This window comes from Erithacus rubecula (genome assembly GCF_903797595.1).
Source record: "Erithacus rubecula genome assembly, chromosome: 3".
In the NCBI taxonomy this organism is placed as follows: domain Eukaryota; kingdom Metazoa; phylum Chordata; class Aves; order Passeriformes; family Muscicapidae; genus Erithacus; species Erithacus rubecula.
Window position 1 is genome coordinate 17370326 of NC_136689.1, and position 22292 is coordinate 17392617.

Consider the following 22292-nt stretch of genomic DNA (forward strand, 5'->3'; position numbering starts at 1 on the left):
GTTTAATTAGAGTTTGTTTTTTATTTAAACATGTTTAATGTTTAAACATCTGATCTTAATTTATTACTAGGGACAAAGTATTGAGAGAGGGCACTTGGGTTATCTGTGCATGTATGGAAAGATGCTGCTTAGCATAAAGTTGGTTGGTTTATTCTGACAAATTAATATGCATGTGGTAAAATGATAGCTATGTGCATTCTTAATTAATCTTGATATACATGACTACTAATAAAATACCCATCTACTAAAAAATAAATGCATCACTATTTGTAGCCCATTAAAACATTAAGAAAAAGTGCAGCTAAATAATTATCTAGAGATATATTATTTTCTCACGTTAGCAACATTTTTGGTATGATAGTTTTATTTGCAAATTGATTTTCATTATAGTTAGCAATCAGGCAGAATAAATTTTCATTAGGGGAAAAAAAAAGCTACTGCTGGAAGAACAGGGATCTGTTTAGATGAAGGCAACTTAAGGCCATTTCCACTTGTCCTTTTGCTTGTTACCTGGGAGAGGAGACTGACTCCCACCTGGCTGTGACCTTCTTGGAGGCAATTGCAGAGAGCGATCACTTTTCCTCTGAGCCTCCTCCAGGTTAAACATCTCCAGCTCACTCAGCTGCTCCTCATCAGGCTTGTGCTCCAGACCCTTCCCCAGCTCCATTGCCCTTCCCTGGTCTCTCTGCTGCACTTCAGTGTCCTTTTGGAATTGAGGGGCCCAGAACTGAGCACAGGATTCAGGGTGTGGCCTCCCCAGTGCTGAATACAGGGGGATGGTCCCTGCCCTGGTCCTGCTGGCCACACTGTTGCTGCTCCAGGCCAGGATGCCATTGGCCTCCTTGGCCACCTGGGCACTCACTGGCTCATGTTCAGCTGCTGTTGACCAGCACCCCCAAATCCTTTTCCAGCCTGCATCTTTGCAGGCACTCTGCCCCAGCCTGTAGCCCTGCAGGGGCTGTTGTGACCCAAGGGCAGGAGCAGGCACAAGCACTTGGCCTTGTTGAGCCTCAGAGCTGTGGCCTCTGCCCATCAATGCAGCCTGGCCAGATCCCCCTGCAGAGCCTTCCTGCCCTCCAGCAGATCAACACTCCCAGCCAGCTCAGTGTGGCTGCAAACTCACTGAGGGTGTCCTGGATCCCCTCAGTGGGTCATTGATAAAGATATTCACCAGAACTGGTCCCAGCACTGAGCCCTGGGGATCAGCACTGGATGTGATTCCATTCACCAAGAGCCTCTGGGCCCAGCCATCCCAACAGTTCTCTGTGCATCCAACAGAGCAGCTGGCCAAGCCATGAGCAGCCAGCTTCTGCAGGAGATGCTGTGGGAAAGGGTGTCCAAGGCTTTCCTGAAGTCCAGGTGGGCACATCCAGAGCCTTTCACTGATCCACTGAGTGTGTCATCTTATGATAGAAAAGAAAATCAGGTCAATTCCCTGGTTGTCCCGCATGTGCCATGTGGTGGCTCTCAAGACAATCTGCTCTGTGACCTTCCCTGGCACAGGGGTTAGCTTCCTTCTGGATCTTCTTGTACATGGGCTTCACATTTTCTAATGTCCGGTCAATTAGCATCTCTTTCATACCCAGTACAACCCAGGCTTGTATTTCATTCACATATGAAAATCTTTTCATGAGGACTGTTAAACTACACCTTAGGAGTACTTGAAACTTGGAGTTCATGTCTTTCACATTTTCCTTCAGTGACTGACTAGCCAATACCTTCTTTGCAGCTTTTTATAGCTAAACAACTTAAGTCTCCTGCCAGGTTAATTGCTTTCAAGGTTTATGTTATATGGATTACAGTCTGAAGACTAAAGTTCTGGGGGAAAAATACATTCAGAATACTGTGCTTTACTGCTTTATTGCAATAGTTAACCTCAGAATAATGTAGCCTTTTCTGCTGGGAACAATAACAAGTAATTACCAGTAGCTTTTATTATTACTAACTGAATTATAGCCTAATAACTTAGCTGTAGTTTAATTCACTACATACACTAATGGTTACCCATGCATTCACTTTTTTTTAATTAAAAATTATTATTATATTACATCATATTTTCAATTTGTGATGAAGACAACTGAATTTGTGCTTTTTTTTTTTTTTTTTAATTTTAACTTCTATTATCAGCTCTTCATCTTGAACTATTAAATACAGGCCTGGAAACAAAGCCACATTCTGACTTTAGAGCACAAAAGGTTTATACCACTCCCTCCTCAATTCAATCTGAAAATTAATGGAGTACTGGTATCAAGTGTAGCATTAAGAAAATTTAATTAGTTTGTAATACTTGTTTCCTTGGATAGACTCAGTCAAGTACATAAAAACTTTTCAGTGGTGGAGTGGTGGGAAATTAATTTTAACAAAAAAAAATCTGAAAGCAGGCAAAGAAAACTGCTGTAATACTTGAATTCTCTACTGTTTTCAATACCTTGTTGGGTGATGGTGTATCAGGACTTACATCAGTTAAAATTAACTGTCCAAAAGTCAATGCAAAAAAGGAACTTAATGTCTGCAGTGGTATCCTTAAAGTGTTGTCCTCTCTTCTGGTTAGTCTAGAAAAATTGTTGATTTATAAATTTTGGAGAAGCACTGACATCCTTTCTTTTGTTATTGAGTAGAGAATATTATAGAGAAAGATGTCACTTTTTATCACAGACATCAGTAATTATTCTGGTTCATTGTGCAGGCCTAGAAACACATAGAAGGAAGTGCAAAAGATTTATTTCTCCTACGTGTCGTAATTAAGGTTTTTATTCTAAAAAGGTCTTGTAGACCTGTGTGCTTTTAGGTGATTTACTATTATTCCTGCCACTCCTGAGTATTTCTGTTGAACTAAGTAACCTTGTGGGAAAATGGTTTTATTTCATGTTAAATTGATTTCAGAAAGCACCCTACAGTTGGGATAAATCAAACAATGTTTGAAGGCCTATTGAAATCAATGGGTCTCCAAAATAAAGGGACATAATTGTATGAGTTCAAGTGTCTTCTTAAACTGGGGGCTATAGTTACCCTAATTTCTTGGTTGAGGTTATTTCTTGATTATAATTAATGACCTTCTTTCACAGGGGTTGAATCTGCATGTCCAGCTCCTGCTCAAGTCCATAGAGTGTGTGAACAGATTTAACAGTGGTTAGAATCTCCAAATAAAACATAGGTCCTACAAAAATAAAATTGTGTGGATTTGGTACTTGAGTGTGGTAGATGAAGTGTATTGGTAACTAATCTCTCAAAGCATCATCATTCTTCTAGTGCAGATATGTTCTGTGGCTTAGCTCATGGTGTCTTGCCACACAAACATTCATTCTGTAACTGCTGGAGCTGAACTTTTGCTGTTTAGGAATCTGCAGTGTTTGCATTTATATATATAAAATTTTATTAAAATTTTCTTTGAAAGTAAAATGGCTTTTTACCTAGCAGGAAGAACATTATGCTATGTGAATGTGGAAAGAGGGGGGTATATTTCCATTTAACAAGAGATGTTGGTGCATCATGGTACAATGAGGAAGGATAGAAGGAGTAGGGGTTTTCTGCTGGAGTAGGAATATACCAGATGGTTACTGCAAGTTTGTTTCATAAACATAAAGCTGTTCCAGTAGTCTATAATTAACTTGTTTAACCTTTTCAGAGTATGTCCATATTTATGGAAATGCACAAGGTTTCCCAAACATCATTGTTTTCTCATGGCTGTGTTGCTGCTGTTACTACTGGGTTTTTTTTTAAGTGCAATTCAAGTATGTAACAATTAGCATAAGTTCTTATTAGTAAAGAAAGATGTTTCCATGCAAAAAGAAGTTGCTGTACTTAGTCTAATGTTATTTGTTTTGTCTTTATGAATATAAAGAAATCTAACATAAATAGTACTTATTCTCTGAAAAAAGTAGAGGGCTTCTCTTGCTTCTGTTGAAGCACCAGTAATTTTAAACTTCACTCTTAAAAATAGTCCTTAATCTCTCTTCTAAATGCTATATAGTCATTAACTAATTTTCTCCTCTTGAGACAGTTTGGAGGTAGGCTTATTTTACAGAAGGAGGTATTGTACAATTTTATTTGCTGAACTCTAGATATGAAATCATTGGAATAGCTCTGGTACTAGAACTCAGAAACTTAGAACTCAGAAATGTAACTGTGATCTTGGTTATGTACCAGATCACACTGTCTCAAGAGCAAATCCTGCTTATGTTAAACTATAAGTATGGATGAATCCTCTCTTTATAATGGTTGTGGTGTAACACGTTCCTTCTGGATTTTTTAATTACTGTATGTTTTCTTCCCCAAAGCTGATAATATATATGTCCAATAAATTCTCATTAAATGTTGAGGATGATTTTTGAACCACTGCTGAGCAATACCTTCCTCCTCAAACATGCTTTTCTTCTCAGAATAGTTTTGAAGGGTTTTTCTCAAGATATTGTTGTCTGCAAATATGTGCTTTACAGAATTCAGCTCGGTACAGATGTACTGAAAAACATTTTAAAATAAGCGTAAATTGTTTATGTTTAGTCTAAATAAAAGTTACATACTTTTGTCTGACTTTGTTTTTTTGTTTGAAATCAATTGACAGAATTCATTGACAAGAAGTGCTCCCCTTGCCAATGATTCCCAAGCACGCAGTGGTGCCCGTTTTCATACGTCTTACGACAAAAGATACATCATCAAAACGATAACAAGCGAAGATGTAGCAGAAATGCACAACATACTGAAGAAGTACCATCAGGTAATAAATGAACTCTACCCAGGTGTGCAGTGTCTTCTTAAATATTATAATGCAATCTTTTTTAGAGTCTTAAAAGTTGTAAATTAATAATTACGGAAAAAGAGTCACTTCAGACTTTCTCCCGTTTGCATCAGCAATTTATTGTATGTCTGTGATTCACAAGGATGGACTCTTCTAAATATTAGCACTTGATAAAAAGATATGACTACATGATAGAGGTAATTTGGAGCCTGTAGCGTCCTTTGCCTTACTAAAAAGGTGGTCTGTCTTTTGGCTAGTGGACTCCCATTCTTGAAGGTGTTTTATTCCGGGCTTGCTTGGAGATGTCTGTGTACATGTGTATGAATGCTGCAGGTGACTTTTTCTTTCTGATCTAGTCAGTGAATATTCTCTCTTTGACAACAGATTTCAAAGATTTAAAGTTGTATTATATAGGAAGTTTAAAATTGCAGTAAAGTGATCAGTGGAGACCATCAAATCAGCCTCAGTAGCTGCTGTACTGTGCTGGTTTGTGTGGCTGGCACGGAGGAGAGAAGAACCTGGGAATTACAAAAAGCCTCAATAAAATCAGTGCTAGTTTTCTTAGGCCTACGTCTGTTTGAATGAGTTCTAAAGCTGCAGAAGTCAGAAAAGCCTCTAAAAAATCACCTAAAATGTGCTACACAATAGGAAGGGGTGTTTGTCCCTCTTTACACCTTGCTTCTCCTTTCTGTGTGTTGGAATTCCAGGTAAAGACTTAAGGACATTTGGGATTGGTCTTTTTTATTGTTGTTTAGTTAGTTTATTTTTTGTTGATCTTGTTTGTAGTAGTTTTTTTTTAAATACATTACTTTTGTAAAACCAGTTTCAACTTCAGAGGTGCAAGGCCAAAGCATTCTTTCAGGATACTTGAAACTGAAGGTATTGCCAGCAATCTCTGTAAATTCCAAAGGGAGATCTCTGGAGGCCTTTCAAGTCCAGAGTCACTTGGGAAGCCTTCAGGATGTTAGATGTCAACTCTTTTCTCTCTTCCTGTGGTGTTCTCTGTTTAAATAACATGTAGAACCATCCTGTGTTTGTTTAAATGTGTGTAAATATTAGTATCAGAAATATTCTTAAGACATCTCCTAATGACAGTTTTACCAAAGAAATTTTTAAACCTTATTAGAATCTAATTGTATTTTGGGGTTTATTTTTTATGTGAGTTTTCAAACTTACAATTTTAGCTTTGATCTGAAAGGGTTTGGTCTGTGAAGCCGTACAGCAAAATTAAAGTTTTTGTCTGTTTCATATTTGGTATTAGAGGCTAGTATTAATGATACAGATTTTGAGACTTATTTCAGCTGAAATGTCATTTTGCTTTTCAAAACAGTAATCTTTCAAGAGCATCAATGAAGACAGTGTTAACATGAATGAATTAAATAATTTGGAATCTTTTTCATTAATTATTTCATGTATCAGGGTTCCTATTAGGCTAGGTTACAAGGAATAATGATCTGAAATTTTTCTCTACCAGGCATGTAATTTCATTTTATACTGGAAATCCTTTCATATAAAATACTTCTCACTGGTGCCTCCAAGAGATTCATATAGATACAACTTGTATTGCTTTTTGTCTCAGGACTTTAAAGCACTGTACAAAACTTGAAATAAAGAAGCACTCAACCACAAAGACAGTTTAATAATTGGACTTTTTTATTTTAATAAATTCATTTCAGAATCTTCAGCAATATACTGAACAAGAGCTAAATTAAATACACTAGCTCTAATGACAGCTGACACTGTGTCTTCTGTGCTGCTGCTGGAAATTAAATGCTTGGGATCACTAGGTACAGCAGCTTGTCCTCCCATTTCTCTAGATGTTGTTCAGGAATGCAAAGCTTATCTTCACTTGCTTTTCAAAGTCTTGCAAACCCATTGTCCTGGTGGAAAGGTATTAAGTCCCTTGACCAAGCTGTCCCACACAGATTGGCCTTCTGCTAGCAAACAGTGCAGTGCCAGATACCATCAGCTGGCACTTGAGCTCATTAATGGTCCCTACTGTGGTTTTGATTTGGGCCAGCTTACTGTCTCCCAAATAATTCTGGGCAAGAATAAAGGTGTTAATTAAGATGAGTTAATATTTCTGCTTGGGAGTTTGAATATAAGCATCCTTTTTTTTCAGAGAGGAGCTTATTAACAGATGTGAGTTATTCCATTCCAGCTGGAACTGATGCCTGAGGACAGTCCAAGATCGGTCTGTTTCACTGGTGTGGATGTAACCTTATGGTTCTGTAGGGTGGCACAGTTGCAGTAGTACAAGACTTTTCAGATGCTGCCCTGGTACTTATGTAGAAATCTTTGGCAACAAAACAAGTTCTCATGAGTTCAGTTTTATTTTGGCATAGTCCCTTCTGCCAGCAGTGGAATTGTCATGTTCCCTCTATTGATTTTCTTACCCTACTGTCCATTGTCTTTCTTGATTATTTATAGTTGTAGAGTGCCAAATATGGAATTTCTAGGGAGAAGTCTGTTTGTTAGCTTTTCTCCAGTTTCAGTTCTGTGATTGTCAGCAGCACTCATCACATATGTGGAAATTCCTGGCCAAGCTGTGTTTCATAGCCCAAGTGTGATTGGGAATGGTTTGGAACTTCTGGTGGCCCTGCAGCATACTCTGTGCTAGTCTGCTCTGAGAGCAGAGCTGTATTTGAAAGGTTCAGCTTTCTAAGAAAGGCAGTTTGCAGACCCAGTTAGGCAGTGCAGGGATCATCCTGGGACAGCCTTTTTCAGGTGCGTGAGGTCTAGAGATTTATGTGAATTTTAGGCTTTTTCTCTCTTGTTCTGTCAAAGGAGCTGAAGTTACAGCATCTCTTCATTTAAAAAGTGCCTTGTAAACCATTATCTTTGTTCCTCTTTCATGTGCCCAAGAAGGCAGTAATTATCTTCCATTACTCCTCACATAAATAGGACAATCATAAAAATGAGTGAAATTCATGCCATTTATGACAGGTGATCTCTTCAAGAGTTTGTTTTTTCCCCCTCTGCAAATTCGGTCCAGGTGCCTTTCCCAGTTTGAAACTCTGAATGTGTTTCATTTAAATCATAACATTTACTCACCTGTTTTATTAGCCTAATTAAGGCTAATAGTACAAGGCTGATAGAATCATTCTAAACCTTGAAAGCACCTCTGTCCTTGCTTAGGGACCAAACAAGCCCTATCAAATATTTTCCAAGACTACTTGAGCTGCTTAACAATAAATACCAGAGGAGACATCTATCTTGAAATAAAGAATGCTGGAGAGGGAACCATCACAAGGCAGAAGTGTGTGAGACTCAATGTGTCCTTCATTGACCAAAACATTTTTCATCCTGGCATTTGCAAAAAACCTGTTGTTTTCCTTGCACCTTCTTGAACTACAGAGCTACCAGTGAGGCATCTGGGAGTTGTGGGGTTGGCAGAGAAATGTAGCACAGCAGCTTTTCCCTTGAACCTCCAAAATCTAATTCCAAGCATTGTTATTTTCTGGGAAGTCACCAAAGGGTTAGAGATGTGTACATCCCATTGGTAGATTAAATTAATTATTTTATCAGTAACTGGACATCATGGAAATGTTTAGTTCTCGAGCCCTTGCAGTTCCCTTAGACCTTCTTCTCCCCATCTGTCTGAAGGTGTAATAACCTGTCTGTTCTTTGGAGCTCAGAGGAACTGAGGTTGTAATTACACAGTCTGTGTATGTAGGAGTTTACAAAACGAGCAGGAATCGTTCATAGCCTGTAGATGCATCCCAGATCTAAATTGGTGTTTTTAAATCATCAAAGATGATCTGATCAAGGATAAATTCCAAGCCCAGGGCTACATGCTAGAAATGTGTAAATAACTGGAAGTGAACTGGTCTTGAAGGAGTGTCAGAAGTTACAGAAACAGCATATATGTGTATATATAGTGATTCCAACTTTAAATTGTTGAATTGTGAGTAAGTTTTGACAATCATAAATGTATCCAAAATCATAATGAGTTTTCAAAAATAATTTACCTTGTCTATGATGCTTTTGTTGTAGTGGCAATCAGGCCCACAACCTTGGACAGATGGTGAACACTTCAGTCTAAACACTGACACTTTCTGTCAACTCATCAGATGAGTCTCACACTTTCAGTATTGAGTAAAAACATTAGAGATAATTATTTTCTTTTCGCAAGTTACAAGAAGAATAAAAACATAACACTGAGCAAAACAAACCATTAAGCAAACGGTAGGAATAATATCTTTCTCTATGTTTAAAGCAGCAAACATCCTCTGTTTTATGACTAGACTATTAAAGACCATTAAGCATGGATCAGCTTTCTATCTACATTTGAAAGGCAAAATGGCCTAAAGCTATGTTTTGAAGTGTTAGGGTAAATACTGCTTTTAGTCACATTTATTGATAATTTGCAATCAGTTTGGACTGCTTATATTATTGGTACATGGTCACAAGTGCAACTCTTCTCACCACTCTTCAGTATTATTCAGCTGAATGTCATGTATTTATCAAATGCAATAGAGCCATTGATATATTCAAATGGGTCAGACTTTCAAGTATTAGGAAAACTGCTATGTGGGCTCACAGATGTAGTTGGACCATTTAAAACTGTGCAAGTTAATCAAACATGTTTATATCAAATAGTATTTGAGAGCAAAATTAAATATTCATTGGAAACACCTCCAAATCTAGTACAGTCTTCTTTTAAATCTAGACTCCTGATCCCGAGAGCATGGAACAGAAAACTGAGTTAAAACCTAGTGCTGCCTTTGGCATTGTTAAGGGAGAGTTCAGCATAGGCTTCTATGGTAAATGTGTTGTCAGAATTTCATCCTGTGTTTAAGGAATGGGTAATACCCCACTTCCTCTTAAAGAGAAACTTTCTAATTCATTATATATTCTGAGTTATGTTTATATATTTCTTTGGGATATATTGTCTTGTGCACAAAGTTTATTAATCTATATAAATTATGTATTGTTGATATTGCTGTATTTGTAGATATTTTCTGAAGTACAGATGGTATTTTCAAAGGCAGAAATCAGTAACAATTGAGTAAAATTCTGAAGGCAGATTTTATAGTATCTGAAATGTTAGAATCAAGACATCCTGCCCTTTCCAGTGACATTAACTTGCTTTAAATCTTAAATTGGTGTAAAAGAGGAGTTCTTTGCTCTTTGAGAACAGATGATGGGCAGGATAGAAATTTTAAAAAACTAAGCAGTTTTAGTTTCTCGGATAAACCAACACCTTTTAAACACTTATTCCTCATTGCTGACACCCAAGTTAACTTTAGTAAGAAAAAGTGAGGCCATCTCAAAGCAGGTGAAGAGGAGAGCATTGTTGGTGTAGAAACCTTCCAGCATAAAGCTCCTCACGAGTGTGGGTCCCCTTGAGGTTTCCTGTAGGCAGCTGCCCCTGCTGATGGCACAGTTCTCTCTCCCCAGGCAGGTGATCTGTGCAGAACTGACACCTATTGCACTGCCTGTTTGTCTCCCTGGCAATCAGCAGAAATAGGGAATAGTGGTGAAGGAGAGGGACTGCCTGCTTACCAGAGGCAGCAAACTGTGGAGTATGGGGAAGTGAATGGGAAGAAAGGGAAGAATAGAATGAGAAAAAAGGGGATATGATGGACATAAATAGATAGAAATAAAGACAAAACAAAAGCAGAAAAATAGGACCTTAGCTGCTGGAGGGGAAAAAATATGAAAGAAACAGGAAAACAAATAAAGGGGGTGGAAATGTAAGCAATAAGGTGAAAACAAGAGAAATTGTACCAATAACAGTTCAGGGCTACACAGGAATCAAGGAACAGCAGCAGATTGATCTGTGGAACATAGGAAAGAAATTAAGAAAATAGATAAATATTGAAGTAGAGAAACATTTTAGTAGGCTAAAAACGATTTTGTCAAAGAATTGATGATGACGTAGGTTGGAGAATATCCCAGAAAAGAAAGTGGTGACAAGGTACCCAGGAATTTGCACTGGCATGGATGGGCTTGTCAAGCTGGTGTGTTGCTGAAGCAGAGCTGCATTAAAGTTTGTATCATCCCCTCTCTACCTCAGTACTTGCTCAGGTTATCAGTGGCTTCCTCCCAACCCCCATCTCTGCTTTAGCTGCATGAGTTGATGTTCATATGTATCACAAAAAAAGGCAAAGCAAGGCAGTATAATGTAATGTTATTTAAACATAAACGTGAATGAAGAAGGATGTAATGGTGACCCTGACTCTGTATGTCCTGAAATAGTAAGAGGTGAAGATTTCTGGGAGGTCTGCAAAGAAATGCAGTTGAAAAAAGCCTTTCAGCAGTTTCATGTGACAATCAAGAGGCAGCACAGAACACAGCTTCTGCCCTGTGCTAAGATAACTGACTTGTAAAGCAGCTTTGATCTGAAAAAACAGGAGAAGCAGAAAAAGGAGACATGAGACGTTCTCATCCAAACAGTCTGTGTTTCACCTGCATCCAATAGAAGAAGTGACCCTAAAAATAGGAAACTCACTAGTGTGGTTGTCAGATGGAATTGTAGAGGGCTGCTACGCAAAGGGACTACTGGACTGGAACTGTAACCAAAAAACCCACATTGAAAGTCTTCCCTGAAAGATGCAACATTTCATAGATAAATTATTGCACAAAATAGAAGAATGGTCGTGATTGCACTGTCTCTGTTGAGGCCTGGGTTTCACCAGCAGGTGTTTTCTATATATTCATTGTTTTCTATGTATAAGTGACTGATGTTGTGCACAGCACTTTTCAGAAGAGATCAATCCACACAGTGAGTCAGTTGTAGCAATGTGGAGTAGGATGCTCCTGGTAACAGATCTGCAGCCAAGGTAATCAGATGTGGTGCTAACATTGAAATTGCACTGCACTTAGAAGTAAACATAACTGGCCATGTCTGCAACAATGTGAAGTGCTGTGAATCACAAAGCTTGTATATAAAAACCTGTATATTTATTGATTGCTTCTTTAAATGAAATTACTTTCTTCCATGGCTTATTTGAAGAAAACAGCTTTATATGCCTTGAAAATCTGTAACTTTCTGATGTGTGCTGTAGTTTGTGAAATTAATAGGGGACAGGAAATTGGCCATAGGTGGAATATTTTAACTCTGAATAAGTTCTCAGTCTTTTTTGAGGGGGGTGATTTCCACATGTCAATGCTTGTGCACAAATTACATTGGTGAAGAATATTCCTGGTTGCAGACAAGAGGATATACAAGAAAAAGTTGAGCACAAAAATTGCTATCAATGTCTAATCCTGCACAAGGTCCAAAATGGCTTTAAAGAAATAGACTTGTCACATAATTGTGCTTGAATGCTCGCCCTAATCATGATACCAAAATTTGTGAAAATTTAAAAAAAAAAAGGGGTAACAGAGATGTGCATGTTGTGTATTTCTGAATTAATGTTTGCAAAAGAGGGCTGTGAGAAATAGGAATGCTGGCTTTTCACATAGAGTGAAGATAGATATAATTCAGGATTTAATCTGCACTGATGTCAAATCATCCCACAGATGATCTCCAAGTGGAGGAGGAGAAATGGTAGAAACAGAAATTTTACTCTGTGTTTTTCCATAAAGAGCCAAAAGTAGTATAACTTCTTTGCCAATAAATGGTATGCATTATGTTATCTTTTTATGTATGTGATACCTTGCTAGTATTGCCATAGGGAAGCAAGAAGATAATTAGAGAGGTTTTATCCTTACTAAGGAATCTTGAAACTGTATTCATGCAAAAATTAATGAGAAAATAGGATCAGAGAGAATTTCTTACTGATTTTCAACTTGAAGCATGGGGTTCAAGAGAGCTCAGAAATTTCCTTGTTTGAAATCTGTGCTGCACAGCTGATAAAACATGTCAATATGCTGATGTTACTTTACTGTGTTAATAATAATATTGTTCTTGTGCTGTGCAGAAACATGAAAATTGTCTGAATTAACAAAGAAATGATGGAGTGTTTATTGCAACACTCATTTAAAAATTGATTTTGTTACTACATATAAAGACTTGTAAATGTATTAGCTGAGTATTGCAGTTTTATTTAGCAAGTCTGCTTAGTAGAATTGTTTTAATGTTCTTTGTAGAAAAAAAATTAAAGGAGTGAAGGTCTTTTTCTTTCACTGAAATTTAGCAGTCCTGTTAAGCATGTACTGGCTTATTTTCTAGGCTCACTTTTTTTCCAGCTGTGAGTGAGAAACTTCAGGAAATCATTCCTAAAAAGCACCTTGAGGTGACTAAATTGCTACTTCCTTTATATCAAGATGGACAAATTGAAAATCTGCCAACCACAGTCACCAGTGCAAGTCCTGCTGGGCTCCCACCCAAACAGATGACACGTTTTGCCTCCTCTGTGATGCAGATATGGGGGATTGATAGTTTCAAAGGTAGGAAGCTCTAGACCAACCTTGTAGATGGTGAAAGCAAGTGGCATTCCTCCCTCTTTCCTTTGTCTCCCCATCAGGATAAGAAATACTGTCCTAGGAAACACTGAAATCATTTTAGAGGCTTTTCTTTCAGTTGCAATGGCATGAGTGTCCACAGTCAGCAGTGTGGTACCTGGTCTGCTTTGAGAGGGTCTCTTAGAAGTCTGCAAGAGCACAGCCATGTCCACTTTACATAGAGGAGCAATACTAGCAGAGCTTCTCATGTCTTGTCATGCTGGTAACACTGCCCTTTCAGTAGGCTTTGTTTGCACACTAAGATAATAAAACAACAGTGCTAGCAAATGGCAACCCCTGACATACAACCAGGACTGAAGCAACTCTCACTAGTGGCCTTTTTGTCCTCATTACATAGACAGAAGAGTTTGGGAGGGAGTTGTATGCTGCTAACCAAATAATTTATTTTATGATATTACAGTGGGTATGGTTCTCATGCTCTGGTAAATGGCATTACCATTTTACTTGGGACCAGAAGGGTTAAAATCTGGATGTTAAAAGTAGCCAGGGTTGAAGAGATGGTTTAGGTGTCAGTACAGAGGCAGTCACAGCTGAGAGGAAGGGCAGGGGTTACTAGTCTGGTACTCAAGATGCCTAGCTGGCATTTTATCACATGGCACAAACTCTCTATGATTTCAGATAAAGGTTCTGCCTCTCAGATACCCTTATGGAAAATTAGAACAATAATATTTATTTTAATTCAAATTCTGTAGTTAAAAGCTGTAAGATTGGAATTGCTGGGTCCATTAAAGAGTTGGGTAGCTGGAAATCCTGTGACACTAAACTCTTATTGAAAACTAGGTTCATTTTCATCTTGTAGAACATGATCATCTTAAATTAGAAGTCAGTAAATGCTTTTATAGGAACAACCTTTCTTTTTATAAAGCTTTTTAAAAGTACTTACCTTTAGGATATATGCCAAGTACTTGATGTTTATTTAAAAATAATCAGTGTATTTTTGCTAGTATGGATTAGTACTTTTGTGGTTGGATCTTTAACAGAAACAATGGTCAAAATAGGTTGTGTATTTTGTAATGTGTTATAACTGCTTTGTGATGGTGTTAACAGCCCTATGCCTGAAGATCCTCCAAACTGAGAACTTCAACTTAAAACTTCTCTATCTTTTAAATACAGAAATCCTCTTGGGTGCAAACTGATCAATCTTTGTGCACTGCTCACAGCTGACCTTGTTTTTATGGCCTTTTGCTACCAAACTTCTGTTTGCATTTTGGGGCATACAATCGTACTAATTTCCTAAGATTCTGATTTGTATTCACTGAGTCTCTGCAGCACCTTAAGATATTTTGCCTATTCAAAGCAGTCTGAGCTTAAAAGTGCTTTGCTATGAAATGGCACAACTACATCATGACTTTGTTCTGTGCTTCAGGGCTTGAACCCCCAGTACAGCTCCAGGGCAGGCAGAAAGCAGAGTTACAGCCCAAAATGTGCCAGCAAGATTCAACAGAGCTCGTGTGTCAGTCAATACTGGATTCAATTGACAGTCATTGATTTCTATATTTGTTCATTTTCTTTGTTTCTTGGTGGACAGCATTATTTTCAGGAGTCTTAAGTATATTTTTATTTTGCCAGTTAAAAGGTGTGTCTGTGATATGTGTAGATTCCAGTATAAATTTAGTGAGAAGAATTCCTTAAAATTCACAGAAGAACCCAGAATTGCAAAATCTCCAGGGCTTCGAGGGCTTTGTTGCAGTATTTGTTACCAAATACTACTTGCCTTTGTTAAACAATTGAAATGGCTTATTCAGTTAACTTGTTCTAAATTCTTCTAAAATCTGTTTCTAAGAACTGGGGCACTTTGGCACAAAGGAACAGCAGCTTCAGTATGCAATTAATATTTAAAAGCTGTCTGTTGGTTGGATTTCACGTTTGCTATTTGGACCTTGAGTTTTCACATTTTCTCCAAGTTCCTCTGTTTAACACTTGGTATTAACCAAGAAAAAAGCTGACAAGTCCTTTCTGGTTTGCATCATTGTGGCATAACTTTTCCTTGGTTCCACAAAATATATAAGTGAATGTTTTTGAATAGGATTAATATAGTATGGGTATTTTTATTCTGGGAATAAAAATTTGTCCTCCAATAGTTCTCATCCTCAATGTATGTCTTCTTTTTCTGCTTCTTCCAGTGGTATTTCTAATAGAATAATTACTTGTAAGGCAAGTGAATAGAAAAAAACAGGCAGGTTGCAGGTGGCAAATTTTTTCAAGGATAATAGCCCATTTTTAACGAAATATAGTGACCTTATGGAAATACAAGGATTTATAAATTTAAAAAAAACCAGGAATTTGCACTTCAGTGCTCAGGTCTATTGACCCCGAAATGCAACCACCACATAAGAACTAGCAGAAAGTTGGTGATAATAAATAATACCCCTTGCTGGTAACAGCACCATAAATGTTCATCATAATAAACTAATTTTGAGAATGGAGAAACATACAATTTAGCTATGGTCTGGGACAACACAGTACAGATTACAGCAGTGTGGTGCTCAAAAAAATACTTGGGTTTTGACATAACTACCAAATGTGCTGTCTGCTACCAGATATGCTTTCTGCTTAGGTTTGCTTGGTGTGTTAACATAAAAATTAAAAGATCTGTCAAACAGAGTCTCCTCTTTCTATGAGATTGTCTGTGGAAGGCAAGAGTTATAAGTTAAGCAGTTCAAGATTTGAATTTTTAAACACTACACTAAAAGTAGAATAACTTCCTCATGAGGGGGTTGGTTTTTGCATAATTTTTGAAGGTTTGTCGCCACACAGATATTCAGCAAATAAATGTGTTGTTTCTTGGTATTTTATATCTAAAATCAAAATATGTATTTATATAATATATGTTAATCCTCATTTCTGTTTCTTCTTTTCATTCTGCAGTTTATTGTGGAGTGTCATGGGAATACACTTCTTCCCCAGTTTTTGGGCATGTACCGGCTCACTGTTGATGGAGTTGAAGTATATATGGTTGTTACAAGAAATGTGTTCAGCCATCGTTTATCTGTTTATAGAAAATATGATTTAAAGGTGAGAAATAACTGCTGATCAAATAACTGGCAAAGTAGCTGAAAATCATTACTATAAATGTTAGATCATGCTGGTGCTTGAATATGGCTCAGAATTTAAATTAATTTTAAATTGTGTTATGCAAGGGCTAGCATAACTGATTTAATTCTATACCTAGGTTTAGCAAAACTAAAGGATGGCTTTATAGACATTATACAAATTTATCTGTTTTGTGCATTTTTAAGTGCAGCAGTTCAGTCAGGTATGTTTGCTAAATGTTGCTAGTGGTTAAAGGTAAAACCCTTCACACTAGTGCAATAATAATTCTGCTTCTTATAGGTTTTGACCAACATTATGGAAAGCCACAGTTGATTCTTCCGAGGGCTTTTATAAAACAACTAAATAGCATCATTTAAACTAATAAATGCTGCTAGCAAAGTACATCACTATTGGAAAAGCTTGATAATTTAGTCAATATTTTTAAAACAATTCAAGTGAAAAGGACAAGAGTCTTTAAAAACCAAAATATCTGCTTTTATCAATAGATCTGTTTTAGTTTTATTTCAGCAGCTTTATCTGCTCATTGAAATTTTGACAGTAGTTAATATACAGTGCTTACAACACATACTCAAAATGTAGTCTTAACCTTTCTACCCAAGGGAGGGTATTTTAATTTCCACTGTAAAGTGTCCCCTTAGAAACCTACTTCTTTCTAATACATTTAATTTCTATGTGCTGAACCACTAAGTGCATCTGCAAGCTTGTTTTAAGATGTTCATTTATCATTCTGTATTAAGAGATTTGTAATGCTGTGTAGTGCACCATCCTTTCCTACTGTCAAGTCTCCACAGCAATTGATTAAATAGTTGACTGAACTTGATTTATAAGAACTGATTTCCAGATTGTCAACAATTTACTTTCTGACATTCAGTATTATTGGCAGCAATTGTTACCAGAGAAAGTTATTTTTTTTTAATTTGAGAGAGCTGTGATTTAGAGCATTATAATGTCCACATGCATTAAAAAGGACACGAAAGCACAACAGAAAGAAACAGTAATTATATGCAATATGTTCTTAGCATTGGTGTCAACATCTCTTTATGTTATTTACCTCTGTGAATGCTTCTGTAGTCTATTCTGTTTGTCCAGCTGGACAGCATTGCTTTAACTAAACATCAATCTCATATTCCTGTAAAAAAACTCCTTCACTGAACAGATTTGTAGTGACACTGCATATACTATAAATAACTTTTTCTTTATATCCTTTGCTATGGTATCTGCAGTTGTAGATTCAGAGTCTTTTTTTGTATCTGAATATTTTTAACACCAGCTTAGAACTCACTTTGTAGCACAAGTCTCTACCTCTGTAGATCCAAGTAAAAAAGACCACAGATCAGCATAGGATTTCAAGGGTATTTTTTTGGCCATGGTTGCATTTTGTTAAAACTATTTTGATGTCATATTTAAGCAAATGTCAAATTTTACATCCTCCCTAATTTTTACTATCGTGAATCTATTTTTCTTTGCCTTCAGTTTGGTTTTTTTTTCTGGCCTACTGGTCTGTTTGATCACAGAATATAATGTAGAAGATGTCTCCTGAGTAAACTAAAATGTTAGGTTTTTACCAGGCTTTATTATCAATTAAGAATAATTCAATGAAATCCCTTGCTTGCTGGGCCATACATAATAACTAAGAAAAATACTGTCCCATATATCTTTTCTCTCCATTACTTGAGTTTTTTAAGTTTTCTTCTGTAAACAGAATAAGACATACTGTAAAAGGGTGTGACTGGGGATCCTCACATTCTTTAAACTGGTAGGACTCCACACCAGCACTTCTTTACACAATTGCACACCCTTTAACAAACAGCAGAGCTAATTTACCCATCTTTCTATGTCCAGTTACCATATTTACAGGTACTATTTCATGCAGTGCTGTTATGTGATAAACAAATGCTTGGTATTTAAAGGTGTGGTCCTGCTCCAAGAAATTTTTAAGGAAATATATACTTTTTTTTTTTTTTTTTTTTGTCAGCTCCACGTTATTTAGAAAGTAGCATATTACCCACTAGTTTTAATAGTTTTAATCTAAAATATAAATTTTAAAAGAAAATCCAAAATGTCTTTGTCAAGCACTGTGAGTCCTGTGAATCCACAGTTGGTCTCTTCTCTTCTTGCTCCATGTTCCTGTGAGATGCATTGTTCTTGTTTTTACTTTATGATCTTCTAAGTACTTTTTGTGTTTGTTGTGTGACATCCTTTTCAAACGTGTATTAAGAATGTCCAAACAGTTGTGCAGAATAGGCTATTCCATATCCATACATCTAAATTGGCACAAAAAGATGAAAAGTCTGCCAAGCAAACTAAACTTCCAGCATGATACACTCAGAATGAGTATGAGAGATGAGGAAAAGCTCCAGGAATTAGGAGAACTGTAGAAATAGAGCATTTGAGGATTTAATCCATCTTTCTTCTCTCATGGTGCATCTTCTTCACATGATTGCAGCTGTTCAGCAGTCCCCTGGGCATTTTACTTTCTGTACTTTCTTTAAAACATTTCTCAAGTTCAAAAGGATGCAGTTCATCCACTTTTTGACCTGTTATCATAACATTTTCAAATTAGCTTCTGACATATGCACATTTTAGATCCATTTTTTCTGTTTCAGGGTTCTACTGTGGCTCGAGAAGCCAGTGACAAAGAAAAGGTATGGTGCATTTCTGTTTCTTTTTCAATTAATTAACCTTCTAGCTAGACTCAGAACAAACATAACCACTGCTGGTTCTGACCCTTTCCTTTTTTTTCTGCCATATTCTTCCCTCTTGAGTTCTACCTTATCCCTCCTTTATGTCCTCTATTTCCTGCAGACCTTTGAATATTTGTTTGCAAAGATGTTGAAATTTCAGAGGTAAGTGAGCCAATCCTCTACCTCCTCCTTTTCATTTTCTCTTCTCTTAGTTTCTTCAGGGCCTGCCCTGTTTTAGGAAAACATCAGAACTTCCTTTCCTTCTCTCCTCCTTCATCTTTTTTCTCTTCCTCTTTTAATATTGAGATATATGATTACTTCATGTCAGTTAATGGAATTATGTGATGGAACACCTCTTCTAAACTGAGTGCAAGGATGAACCAAACCTTGAATTATGAAAACCCTTGGCTATATAAAGCTCATAAAAATGACTGACAGGCTGAGATGTACATGTAGCTATAATGAGACTGTCTCCCTCAAATTCTGGGCTGAAACTTTGCTCTAAACAGAAATAGATTGCTTTGTTTTTCTTTACCTCCAGTTCTTTTGGAAAATTTCATGTTCTCAGTTTTTCTTTGTGGTTTTAGCAAAATAGCCAGATGGCATTTTAGGAAAGGTTTCTCTGGAGATTCTACAGATAATTGGAAGTGGAACATAGTCTCCATCATATAAGACTTCTTAGATCTCAAATTTGGGTAAAGTCTAACAACCCATGGCCCTTGTATTCTTAGTTTGTCCGAGCACATTCCTCCTGGATTAGCATGAGGTCGTTCAAAGTTCACTTAATAGACTTCATTTTATGTTGCCCCCAAATTCCATTCAGATCATTTGTTTTTCTCCTAAGCAGTAGCTGTGCCATACCTCCCTCTCTGAGTCTTCTACAGATCACACAACTGCACTAAAGGAGTAAGGGACATGCAGTAGCTGTTCCCTCTGCATGGTAAACTCTGTGCCAGGTGTTTTCACCTTTCCTAAGGCATGATGGAGCACTTAACATTCTTCTTCCAGCATCAGGCAATACCACAGCCCCACATGTGAGCTGCAGTTACAATTGCTACCATTAGCTCTCTTTTGCTGTACCAGGCCCTCAAGATCATGGCTTGAATGCTCTCTGTTCTTTCCTTTGTCATCTGTTTTTGTTCTTGTTTTTTGACAGCTGCACTGTTTTTAAAGTGCAGGCAGTAGCCCTTCAATGTCTTACAAAAAACACCTAATGTCATTGAAAACCTCTGCTATACTATTGAAATAATCTGATAGGATGAGGACAATTTATTTGGATGGGTCTGCTTCGGCTTGCAGCATTAATGCTTGAGCTAGTAACATAAAATTTAAAAGTATTACATATAGTCAGCTGTACAGGAGCTCATAATATACAGATGTTTAGCAAAGTAGTTTTGAGCAATTTTGGGAATATGTTCATAGTAATAGATTAATAATAGTACACATATGTTGTAGTTAATACACTGAGTGAGAACCTCAAAGAAACAGTGCTTTAATTTTGCTACTGTGTAAGTTCATGGCAGAATTCCTATTGAACTTACAGATAAATTGAAACAAAATTGTGCAGTTTTATATAACTGCATACAACAATTACTGGGTAAATTTATTGTGAAACCATAACTTCCATAAGGCAGATAAGAAAAATTCTTACCAACTTCACATCTAGAACCTTCCCTTTGATTGCTAGTACTTTTCTGAAAAAAAAAAGCCTTATGCCCCTAATTCTTATTCTATTTTAATCGTTTGATTTCTTGGGGATGGAGCTGCACAAAGCTTATTGATGTTGTAAGCAGACAGTCTGAGGCTTTTTCTGTCACTCATCATTCCCCTCAAACCCCAGTGCAATGCACCAGGGGAGTGACAAGCTGGCATTCAGAGAAAAGATTTCTAAGAAAAGGAATTATTGGGTTGGCTTCTACATTCATAGAGGGAACAACATTTTGCACTTCGAGACTCTGAGGGATTCAAGCAAGGGAAAATTAGTATTTTGTTTATTACATGGGTTTTGTTTAAGTTTTGGAGTTTGATTTTGCTTGTGGATTGCAGATATTCAGAAGTTTTGTCATCACTATGGTCTGAATCTCCTGCAGTAGGCTTGGCAACATATTTACTCACTTAAACTACTTAAATGTTTCTAAAACACAGCTGTGAGGTTTAAATTAAAAGGGTGTTGTATATTTGTATGAATAGACAAGGAAAGTTTGGTTCTGAAACTCTCAGCAGAGCTAAAGAGCTGCTGTCATGAGAGGTATCTGCACATGTGCCACTGATTTCAGGACCTGAAATATGTGTAAATGGTCCATTATTCCTGAGTGGCAAGTGGAGCCCTGTAACATGTTTTTTTTACTTCCATTTTCTCTTAAGTAGATGTCAGTATTTCAGACTTTTTGTTGTCATCTATGAGAGTCAAAAATCAATATTAAGATTTGAAAATAACTGGAAAAATTTGACTTGGAAGAGGGAGGGGAAGATGTTTTAGCAAATTCTCTGAAGAGATTTTGCTATCTCCTATCATAGAAGAAATTGCTTTGAGCAGTTAAACTGAACCAGACAATCTGAAAACTTGAGCTGGTATAATAAATTATTAGCTTACTTTGAGCCAGATACAAGCAAAATCATCAATCTATTAATATTATTTTGAAATTACATTAATATTAATAAATTTCAATTAATTACAGTATAATTGCTTGTTATAACTGTATGCCTATTCACATGTAAGAGTAATAAAGGCAGCTTTTGGTACTAAAATGTATGGCTAAATTGTCTGGCAATAGCTAGTTTTTAAGAGGGCTTTTAAGTAATTCATATTGAATTTCAAATGATCACATTCAAGTAATCAAATGGTTTTCAAAATATCAAGAATAATATATTTACTTCTCTTTAAGCTGCAGAAGTCAGAAAACAGAAGAGCATGTCTTTCAGTCTCGTAATGCAGACTGCAAATTTTAGATAAAGTGCTTTCTAAAGGCAAATTTGGTGAAATTAATGTTCTTGAGTCTTCTTCCTATCAAACTAAAAGTTCTTTATTTAGTTAATAAAGAAGAGACAGACATGCAAAAAAATGTAATGGATAAGAAATTGGAGAAAGTAGTATAATTCTACTTTAGTTTGGTAGTGTAGCATAGGTATTAGTATTCAAAGTCAGATTTTAGGATGAAAAGTTGTCTACTGAGAATGGTACTTTTCCATCCTTTTTGCAGTTTACCTCCTGTTTGACTGTCTTCAGCTGCCTAATATCCTAACATATGGATGAGCTCCAAAACTGTCACTTCAATATTTTGTGATAATCAGTGCAGAAACTAGCACCATTCCCTTAAATTTCACCTTAACACACAATTCCTTTCATTTGTGTTACAAATGATACTTTTAATAATAAAGGCATCACTTTCTTGGCAACATGTATC

At 36.7% G+C, this 22292-nt stretch overlaps 1 protein-coding gene across 2 annotated transcripts in view; it reads left to right on the forward strand.

Moving 5' to 3' along the window:
• The window catches only part of PIP4K2A (phosphatidylinositol-5-phosphate 4-kinase type 2 alpha), a 106375-nt gene that overhangs the window by 69326 nt on the left and 14757 nt on the right, over positions 1–22292 (forward strand). For both annotated transcript variants that reach the window (XM_079302419.1, XM_079302420.1), the window contains exons 4-6: positions 4562–4714; positions 16019–16165; positions 18811–18849. In XM_079302419.1, coding sequence (XP_079158545.1) covers positions 4562–4714; positions 16019–16165; positions 18811–18849 — 339 coding nt within the window. The remainder of the gene's footprint in view (positions 1–4561; positions 4715–16018; positions 16166–18810; positions 18850–22292) is intronic.